The 11,366-nt window shown below is 33.7% G+C and overlaps 1 protein-coding gene across 3 annotated transcripts; it reads left to right on the forward strand.

The window, feature by feature from the left end:
* Nucleotides 1-8,289: 8,289 nt before the first annotated feature.
* LOC116013667 (actin-7-like) lies at nucleotides 8,290-11,154 on the forward strand. Of its 3 annotated transcripts, none has more exons than XR_004097269.1 (6): nucleotides 8,290-8,439; nucleotides 9,231-9,303; nucleotides 9,387-9,780; nucleotides 9,866-10,479; nucleotides 10,578-10,696; nucleotides 10,838-11,154. XR_004097269.1 is itself a non-coding variant. In XM_031253549.1 (6 exons), exons 2-5 carry the CDS (start codon nucleotides 9,244-9,246, stop codon nucleotides 10,641-10,643), a joined length of 1,134 nt encoding a protein of 377 aa, XP_031109409.1. In that variant the 5' UTR covers nucleotides 8,290-8,439; nucleotides 9,231-9,243; the 3' UTR covers nucleotides 10,644-10,667; nucleotides 10,838-11,154. The 3 variants fall into 3 exon arrangements, 2 of the variants coding, with proteins under 2 accessions (XP_031109409.1, XP_031109410.1); XM_031253549.1 differs by having other exon boundaries at nucleotides 10,578-10,667; XM_031253550.1 differs by having other exon boundaries at nucleotides 8,335-8,439; nucleotides 9,241-9,303; nucleotides 10,578-10,667.
* The last annotated feature ends 212 nt before the right edge of the window (nucleotides 11,155-11,366 follow it).

Below are 11,366 nucleotides of genomic sequence, written 5' to 3' on the forward strand. Positions count from 1 at the left end.
GAACCCCAACTTATAGTACTTGATGTCCATAAAAAGTTTTGGTCATTTTAATCCACGAATAAACACAGAAAATTCCCTTTTTGCCCTTGGCAGTGTGCTGTCCAGAATATTTTTCTCTCTGGACCAGTTTTGGAAAAAAATTCGAAAACCGTACTTATACTACTCCGATCATTATGAAATTTTATATGCGGGTTATACACTTATAGAACTACATGTCTAAAAAAAATGGGATCAAAATACCTTACCAATTTTTCCCAGTAAATCTCGGAAGTTACTGCCAGAGACTATCCTTATTTGTTTTCACTATTTTCACAAGTATAAGCCTATATGGGCATAAATACAACATATACGTGTATAAATTAGCTATGGACATGCCTAGTAAATTTACCAAAAATCCAGAGTGTAGTTTCTTAGGCTAACTTGTAGATCCACGAACTTAACACATAATTTCCACGTAAAATTTCCTAATCATGTAATTTACTAGCATTTGTCTACCTTCAAGTGATTGAGCCAACTTAAGGGATTCCTTACATTTGTAGAAACCTTTAAAAACCGTACTAGTTGATGGTGTTTTCCTTGGATTCCTTCACCAAAGATCCTAACATAACACCATAATAACAATATTTTCATAAATCTTAAGTTCAAGCTTAAATCTTAGGAGGGATTGAACCGAACAAAACCGAAGTTCTTACCTATAGTAGAGCTCTTGGAGTTGAAGAAATGCCTAAGGAGTTCTTGGATCACAATGGAAGACTAAGATAATTTTCCTTCTTCTTCCTCTAAGTGTGTAGTTCGGAAATGGAGTGGGGAGTGAGAGAAAAGATGAGTGTGATAGTGTAGATCTTGTTCTTGAAGATCAAGCAAGCAAGTGCAATGCCTCCATACCTCATTAATGCTAGCATTAAATGGTCANTACTTGATGTCCATAAAAAGTTTTGGTCATTTTAATCCACGAATAAACACAGAAAATTCCCTTTTTGCCCTTGGCAGTGTGCTGTCCAGAATATTTTTCTCTCTGGACCAGTTTTGGAAAAAAATTCGAAAACCGTACTTATACTACTCCGATCATTATGAAATTTTATATGCGGGTTATACACTTATAGAACTACATGTCTAAAAAAAATGGGATCAAAATACCTTACCAATTTTTCCCAGTAAATCTCGGAAGTTACTGCCAGAGACTATCCTTATTTGTTTTCACTATTTTCACAAGTATAAGCCTATATGGGCATAAATACAACATATACGTGTATAAATTAGCTATGGACATGCCTAGTAAATTTACCAAAAATCCAGAGTGTAGTTTCTTAGGCTAACTTGTAGATCCACGAACTTAACACATAATTTCCACGTAAAATTTCCTAATCATGTAATTTACTAGCATTTGTCTACCTTCAAGTGATTGAGCCAACTTAAGGGATTCCTTACATTTGTAGAAACCTTTAAAAACCGTACTAGTTGATGGTGTTTTCCTTGGATTCCTTCACCAAAGATCCTAACATAACACCATAATAACAATATTTTCATAAATCTTAAGTTCAAGCTTAAATCTTAGGAGGGATTGAACCGAACAAAACCGAAGTTCTTACCTATAGTAGAGCTCTTGGAGTTGAAGAAATGCCTAAGGAGTTCTTGGATCACAATGGAAGACTAAGATAATTTTCCTTCTTCTTCCTCTAAGTGTGTAGTTCGGAAATGGAGTGGGGAGTGAGAGAAAAGATGAGTGTGATAGTGTAGATCTTGTTCTTGAAGATCAAGCAAGCAAGTGCAATGCCTCCATACCTCATTAATGCTAGCATTAAATGAAGTGCAATGCCTCCATACCTCATTAATGCTAGCATTAAATGGTCAATCTTAGTCTAGATTTGCTTGCCACTTGTCAACACCCTATGGAGTCCTTAAGAAGATCACAAATTACTTGTCAACACCCTATGGAGTCCTTAAGAAGATCACAAATTCAATTGGCCAGTTTATGCTTAAATCAGATGAAAGCTCGGAGGATTATAACTTAATTCGGGAAAATTCTAATACCAAAATTATCCTAAAAATAATCTCGTCGTAAATCACCAAATTTGGGAATTTTTCGGTCTCTCGCGAATTATAGGTACAGTGTCCGTAACAATTCATCCCTTACAGTCCATTTAAAATTTTCTTGAACTAGAAGTTCAGGCTTAATCGTATGATACTTAATAATCCAATTTCTAGGAAAATCCAAACTGAATATACATCCCTAAAAATTTTACGGTTCGTGACCGGTACGTAGATCGCAGCTTATTAATAACGAGTCTCACAAAAAAAATCCTTCTGAAGTACCGAGAGATCATCTTGAAAAAAATATTTTCGAACCTTAACTTTGTCGGAAAAACCGAGGGGTTACATGATCTGTTAGTGCAATGATTGTAATTAAGTACTTTGTGAGTTACTATCTGTAATTTATCTATGGTTTATTTGTTGGCTTTTGGCCTATTGCCCCTCTTGGACTATTGGTGATTGGAGTCACTTATTTTGTATATTTTCTAGTTTGTAAGTTTGTTAGTTGTTACTTGGTTATTTTGTCACTTATTAAGTTGTTTGATGATTTTAGTGCAGTTTAGCAATTAGCACTTTAGCATTGTATGTTGCACTTTAAATCCATAAATTGTAATTTTGTAATTTATTATCATCAATTATTTGAGTGTTATTTTTATTTATGAAATTAGTTTGAAAACCGATATAACTGATCACACTTGAACTTAGAAAAACCAATTGAATTTTCAAAAATTTAACAACGATTTGGGTATTAAATAAATTAACTAAAAACTGAACGGTTTTCAACATCATATAATCGAATCGCCCGAACTCGTTCGACACACAGCTAATGATAATATCAAACTCCGGATTTTAAATTCAATTTAATAATAAAAGGCAAAAACTTGTGTGAGACCGTCTCATGGATCTCAATTTGTGAGACGGGTTGGGTCACACAATTATATGGGTCAACATGTGCATATCATGTGCATTTTAATGTTTCTCTCTCTCTTTCCTATCTCATCCGACACTATATGTTCTCACTCTCTGCATCTGACGCTATCTGTTTCTCACTCTCTGCATCTCATGCCTCTCATCCTTGCATCTCGCCCTCACCATCTCCTCCGCTCAAGCTCTCCGCCTCCTGCCATCTCCTCCGCTCAAGCCATCTACATATGGATCACTGATCAATCACATTTCGGCCCTAAGAAGATGGTACATATTTGACCATCCAAAACAAGCAAAAAAAAATAATTGGAGTCACCCCTTCCATGCCTCAAATATTATACATCAAGAACAATATATTGGAGGCATGTATTAATAGAAAAATAAATCCAGGTTGGAAAAGAAGAGACATGGAAGATAGCCGCACCAAATCAAGAAGAACAAAACAAAAAGCAGAAACTTGAACAGGAATTTGCCCAAGGTTTTTCTTTGTTTCTGCCTTTCACACCTTGTACAAATGCTCAGAAAAGTGGTACAATTAAATATGAATGTACAAAAACTAAAAAAAAAAAAGGACACAATTAAATAGCAGATCTAAGGACAGGTCAGAGAATTATAATTCGTTCAAATGTTAAAAAAAAAAAAAGGTTTTCTTGGGAGTTTATACAGAACCATACCTGATTAATTGCTAACTTAGCTTCTTTAACAATTTTCCTTAAAACAACATTAACTAAAGCGAAAGAAATCAAACAGTAGTTCACCTTAGAAACAACCAATTACTCCTTAGCAACTAACATTACTCACACCTTATCAAATCTAATACTTTATAGTGCAAATATAATACTTTATATCACAAATGAATAATCATGACTTTAACTATCAAACATAATACTTTATAGAGCAAATATACTACTTAATAACACAAATGAATACTCAACACTTTAACCATTAAATATAATATTTTATAGCCTAAAACTAATACTTTATAACACAAATGAATACTCAACACTTTAACCATCAAACATAATACTTAATAGCACAAATATACTACTTCATAACAAAAATGAATACTCAACACTTTAACCATCAAACATAATACTTAATAGCACAAATATACTACTTCATAACAAAAATGAATACTCAACACTTAAAGCATTAAATCTGAGAATCTTTCAATATATTTATGTTTTTATTACAGTATGAAACTAGCTAATCAACATTCTAACTGTCAATATAGCTAGCCTCAAATCAAATTACCATTGTGTTGTCTCTTTTTGTTTACCTTAGTTCATTTGTATCAAGAACAAAAATGTATGAATTACAAGGAACAATGTCATATGTATTGATCGGAAATTCTTCATTACCACAACAATTTGTTAAACGTGAGTCATAGGAAACCACTTGGTCTGGTGCTTGAACTATTGAATTAAAACTTATCTCTATGAACAAGATAATGGTCTTACTTTGGTATTGTCCAGCTGCTGACAAGTCCTAAAACACTGAAGTAATAAATATAGAAGTTGTCTCCAAGCCTATGGCCTTTTCTAATAAGTTGTACCTTATAACTTGAAGTGAATGCCCCATTGTGTGCTCTAAACATGAGCAGCCAAAAAGAGCCCTTCAAAATGCCCCATTTTTTTTAGGCTTTGGTGTCCACTGGAATCCTACTTGCAACAATTCTGCCATCATCCTATCATCCTATATATAAAAAAGCCTGATGTTTTTGGCTCAAGTTTTGGCTCCATATCCCGTCCACTCACAATGGTGTCGTTTTGGAAAAGCTATTGGGTTGGCTACATTACTGTTTTGGAAAGACTTTTGGGATGGCTAAATTAATGTGCACATTTTACGAAGTACTTTTTAAATGATATTTTAATATATTCATTAATTAGTGTGTCATACTGACATTGGTAATAATAATTATTATTATTATTATTGTTATTATTATAATAATTAATAAATTTTATATCACATTATGTAACTACTGAATTTTTTTGAATAATATTTTTGAGTTTAGTATTTCAACTAATTATTTAATACTTTACTACAATAAATTATTGACATTTATTTGTAAAACATTTAGCAATATTGTCCGCTAATCAAATTTCTATACAATAAATTGAAGACATTGCAATGGAGTTCAGAAATCTTAGTTTTTTTGAAAAAAAATATATATATATTTATACATGGACAATGATATGTAGCTCTATTTAGAGTTAGCAACAGTAATGATCTTAGATTAATGTTGTCTACAAAGAAGTTTTTAGTAATTATAATTTGTATATTTTACTTTTAATGTTTAGATTTTTTGTAATATTTATATTGAATATATTTTTATTTTAATTGAATTTATGTTAATATTAAGTTGTACATTTTTTACTTAATGGATTGAAAATATTAATATGTAGTGACTCAAATACTGTTAGTACTTCAGGTAAATATTGTTTACCATGAAATTTTTAATAATGTCTAATATTCAATTTTTTATTAATTAATAATAATAACTTTTGGTTTTTAATTTAAATTTTAAATTCATGTATCTATTTATTATATTTAAATTAGGTCTATCATAAAGAACTTACAGCAGTTTTGATTCATGGAATGAATTTTAAGGGAATAGGAATAATATGATAAATAACAATGAAATAGGTAAGGAATAAAATAGGAATTGTATTTTATTGTTTGATTCGTCAGAAGAAATAAGTTTTAGGAATGTAATTTCAGTGTTTGGTTGGTTTAAGAAATACTGAAATAGAAATGGAATATTTTTAAAAGACATAAATACCCCTATACAAAAAATGTATAATTATTAATGGAATAATTAATTTATGTATATACTTCAATAAATATAACGTATTATATAAATGCATATATTTAAGTAATTACATTTTTAATATATAAGTATACATATATATATATATATATATATATATATATATATATATATATATGAGTTAACTTGAGAATAGCTAATACCAGGGGTTCCCTAGAAATAGTTATTTCCCATGTGAAAGGAATAATTCATTCTCGAAAATAATCGTATGAATAAAAGGACAAAACAAACAATGGAATAATTCTATTCTCGAGAACGGTATTCAATTTCTGACTAATTCCATGAACCAAACATGTTGTTAAAGTAATTATAATAATACTTATCTCACTATAATACAATAACAATAGTTTTAATATTTAGTTCGTGCATCGTACGGGTACAATACTAGTTATATATAATACTTTATGGTGCAAATATACTACTTCATACCACAAATGAATGATCATGACTTTAACCATCAAACACAATACTTTATAGAGCAAATATACTACTTAATTGCACAAATGAATACTCAATACTTTAACCATTAAATATAATACTTTATAGCCTAAAGCTAGTACTTTATAACATAAATAAATACTCAACACTTTAACCATTACATCTAATACTTTATAGTGCAAATATACTACTTCATATCACAAATGAATGATCATGACTTTAACCATCAAACACAATACTTTATAGCCTAAATGTAATACTTCATAGCAAAAATATAGTCCACAGTTTAAGATAAATGTATTTAAAAGTTACGCTTTAAACACAATACTCTATACCTAAATGTATTACTTCATAGCACAAATTCAAACCATAGTTTACGGTAAATATATTTAATACTTTAAGCCTTAAACACAATACTTTATAGCCTAAAATGTAATACTTCATATAACACAAATCTAATACACAGTTTAAGGTAGATATAATCAATATTTCAAGCCTTAAACACAATACTTTATAGCCTAAATGTAATACTTCATAGCACAAATCTAGTGCACAGTTTAAGATAGATATATTTAATACTTTAAGCCTTAAACACAATACTTTATAGTTTAAATGTAATACTTCATAACACAAATTTAGTACACAATTTAAGGTAGATATATTTAATACTTTAAACTTTAAACACGATACTTAATAGCCTAAATGTAATATTTTATAGCAGCAAGTATTGATTTGAAAGCCTAAATACAATATTACCAGCAAGTTTACTGATCATCCATTGACACAAATACAAAAACAGAAAGAGCCGCAAAGTATAGGGAAGAAACAACCAAATGCATTCATGATCTAGAAAAGAAAACAAATTCCAGCTAGAATGCAAATAAAATAGAGACAAGAGCTTACATGGACTCATGTATTAACAAGGAAAAAAAACACCAAAATTCAATTGAATCTCATTTGCAAGGTGTAGCAGAAGTTTTCTAGTACTATTAGATACGAAATACATTGGAATTCATCTTGCAAAACTACACAGATTTGAAACAGAACACATTGCACTTCAACCTTCACCTTATAGCTTAATTTCAAAATGCACAAATTAAGTTTTCCTCAAACCCTAGCACATTCTAGTTCTAGTTTATAATAAAATCAAATTGTGCATTACAACTATCACAGACTCAAATTCACCACTATATAATGCTTCACTTCAAAAATTTCCAGTGAAATTTCAAATTCCAACTCTCATATTAGTAATGTGCGAAGGTAAAGAAATAGCGTGCTGAAGAAATACACACCGTTGTGAAGAAGACGCACCGTTAAAACATGCGATTGTGAAGATGAATGCATAGTTGTAAAGAAGAAACTTCAAAGTTAGATGAAAACTGGAGAAGAACTTGCTCATGGTCAGCGAAGTGGTTTCGCTTGATGTTGAGAGCTTGGAGCTGGGTTAGCGAAGTAAGCTGTTGGAATGAACCGTGGAGGTAGAAACCTTCCGGAATGGGGCGAGAAACCCAGTTGTTTTGGCAAGAAACACCAGTCAACCCACACGAATCGGTGTTGGAGTTCCAATCCCACGGCTTATTAGAAGTGTTTGCAGCAACTTTGAAGGACAACAATGGCTCAACGTATGAGTTTGAAGTTGCTTCTAGGAAGGAGAAATGGAAAAGAAGGAGAAGGAAGAGAGAGAAAGATAGAGATAAATGCAATAGTGTTCTCAGTCTTGTCATTGTATTTTGTTAGAATGAAATCAAAACATAGTGAAATTTGATAGAAATGAGAGTGGAGAAGAAATCTTGTGGCAGAGAAATAGAAAGAAAAACAGATCTTGGCAAGGGCGTAAAACCGCTTGGTTTACCCATTAATAAAGACCCGACCCGTCTCACGGATTGAGACCTGTGAAACGGCCTCACACAAGTATTACCCATAATAAAATTGTTTTTAATTTCCCATTTATCGAAAAAGTGTCAGACACGAAAATTAAACATAGAAAAACAAAAATTCGAATTCAAAGTTCAAACGCGTGTCCGGGTCACAAACTTCACTGTGTGTGTGGTCAGTGTGACAGTGTCTACCCTGTATATATATAATTCTGTCCGCATTCACGCCTATTGATTCTCCTTTCTAACACTCCTCAGCAGCCAGCCAGACAGAGAATCTAGAGAGAGCGAGGCGGCCGGCCATCGTCTCCGGAGTCAAATCTCGTTTTCTCTCACTCTCAGGTAACTTCAGCTAAGCTAAAGCTGAGATCTGCTTATCAACCGATCTATAATTTTCTTTTTCATTATCTTACGCAGATGTTTTATGTTTTGGGCCTGTTTTTATCCGTATCCTAAAGTTATAAGTTCCATTTCTATTTCTGCTTTGAGATCTGGGGAGAAAATTAGGGGAGCTGAAGTTTCAATGTTCGAATTTTCTTTTTCTGATTTTGTAATGGATTTAGTCCGTATCATGTGGTCGGATTTAGGGAATCGATGAATAATGAAGATTGAACTATGCTTTTGAGGTTACGATCTATGAACAATGTTACGATCTGTGATTGTGATGGTTTGTGAGCTTCGGAAAGGTAGACTAACTTGATCTGCTTTAGGTTTTCATAGATCTGTGCTGTCTTCTGCATTTAAATGAAGTTCAACAATAGGTAATTTATGTCTATTCTGGTAAAGTTGAATTCAACTTTGTATAAATTGCCTAGGATTTAAATGGCACTTCAAAGTATGGATTGAGTCCATTTTAGTTGGGGATAACTTGAAAGCCCCATGTATCTGTTAACCCTTATCTAAAGGTGATTACTGATTTTCTTAATATCTTTGGTCGCTAGTTTCTTAATTTAAAGTTCTTCAAAATAATCAGGCTATCATGGAATGTGAAAACACAGATTGCTTATTCTGATACTGTTTAGTTTAGAGACTTTTTTTTTGCTGTTGAGTGTAGTCTAACCATTTTGCTTTTCTCTGTGTCCCTAATTGCCTGTAATTTTCTGCAATTGTATCTGAGTTGCTTTTCTGTTTAGTGTTTAATAGAAAATGGCAGATGCTGAGGATATTCAGCCACTTGTTTGTGACAATGGAACTGGAATGGTGAAGGTTAGTCTGATTTTTAATAATTCAAATGCTTTATTGCAACTTAGTCTGTCTTCTGAACTCATGGGTTATGTTGTCTGCATTAGGCTGGATTTGCTGGTGATGATGCTCCAAGAGCAGTGTTTCCCAGTATTGTGGGTCGCCCCCGTCACACTGGTGTTATGGTTGGGATGGGACAGAAGGATGCCTATGTGGGTGATGAAGCCCAGTCTAAGAGAGGTATCTTGACCTTGAAATACCCCATTGAGCATGGTATTGTTAGCAACTGGGATGATATGGAAAAGATCTGGCATCACACTTTCTACAATGAGCTTCGTGTTGCACCTGAGGAGCACCCTGTCCTTCTTACCGAGGCACCCCTCAACCCAAAAGCAAACAGAGAGAAGATGACACAAATCATGTTTGAGACATTTAATGTTCCTGCAATGTATGTTGCTATTCAGGCTGTGCTATCCTTGTATGCCAGTGGACGTACAACTGGTTCGTATAATTCTGTATTCTATTCTGAATTTTTTTTCCTAGTGGCTATAATTTGCATTCTGAAACCTTCAGCAAATTTTGGCAGGTATTGTGCTGGATTCTGGTGATGGTGTGAGCCATACTGTACCCATCTATGAAGGTTATGCCCTTCCTCATGCCATTCTTCGTTTGGACCTTGCTGGCCGTGACCTCACCGATCACCTTATGAAGATCCTAACTGAGAGAGGTTACATGTTCACTACTACTGCTGAGCGGGAAATTGTCCGTGACATGAAGGAAAAGCTTGCATATGTGGCCCTTGACTATGAGCAGGAGCTTGAAACTGCAAAGAGCAGCTCCTCTGTTGAGAAGAACTATGAGTTGCCTGATGGGCAGGTCATCACTATCGGAGCAGAGAGGTTCCGTTGCCCAGAAGTCCTCTTCCAGCCATCTATGATTGGAATGGAAGCTGCTGGTATTCACGAGACTACTTACAACTCCATTATGAAGTGTGATGTAGATATCAGGAAGGATCTCTACGGTAATATTGTTCTCAGTGGTGGCTCTACGATGTTCCCTGGTATTGCTGATCGGATGAGCAAGGAAATCACTGCTTTAGCCCCCAGCAGCATGAAGATTAAGGTGGTTGCTCCACCAGAAAGAAAATACAGTGTTTGGATTGGAGGATCTATCCTTGCATCCCTAAGCACTTTCCAGCAGGTGAGCCATTATCCAATTGTTATTTGTTGTGTCGCATCGGTCAAGTCATATCTGCTTTGAGCTTTGATCTTAACTTGATTCTTTGTTGCCTTAATCAGATGTGGATTTCGAAAGGGGAGTATGAGGAGTCTGGCCCATCAATTGTCCACAGGAAGTGCTTCTAAGATGCTATTACTACTATTTTAAAGGCGAGTTTACTGTTTCCCCCCTGCTTTTGGTATGTTTGCTATGGAACTTTAAAAGTTAGCTGACATGTAGAAGTTCTATGGTTGGGGTACGAGTGAGAGGAGGGGGTGGGGTATGCTGTTTATATATATCTTTATCTAACATGTTATTGTGCATTTTTGTCATATTCCAGGGGTGGCCACTTGTGTTTGCCTCTTCTGCCTAGACGTGTCATTGCTGGTAGGTGTTTGTAGTTGGAGAGTGAGTGGTTGTGATGTTGTTTTCTTCAATTTTCTTCTTTCTCTTCCCAATTTCTTATTATATGGGGCTCTTTTTATCAACGGACAAGGTTATGTTAATATTTATTGTACCAGAATTTTATGCCAGTGATTGTTTTGGGGAATTATGAGCCTAGCCAGATTGAAAGGTTCCTAGGTTTTTTTCGTGTGGATGTAGAAATTTTTTGGGGGCTTAGCTCACCCATCTAAATTTGTGAAACTTTGTTTTGAATCTCTCCCTTGCATTTTGATTCATTCCTGATTTGAATCAAGAGTAACAAACAGCCTTGTCCTGTATTGTTGCCATTTTCATAATCATAAAACTTGAGTGTCACACTGGCACATCCCATCAACTTTATTATACCCAAAAGAATTGAAATCTAAAATATCGAGTCGATCTCCTTGGCATATTGCATATAGGGGAAAGTAATTTTGTGAGAAAAG

Source organism: Ipomoea triloba, chromosome 3 (genome assembly GCF_003576645.1).
Source record: "Ipomoea triloba cultivar NCNSP0323 chromosome 3, ASM357664v1".
In the NCBI taxonomy this organism is placed as follows: domain Eukaryota; kingdom Viridiplantae; phylum Streptophyta; class Magnoliopsida; order Solanales; family Convolvulaceae; genus Ipomoea; species Ipomoea triloba.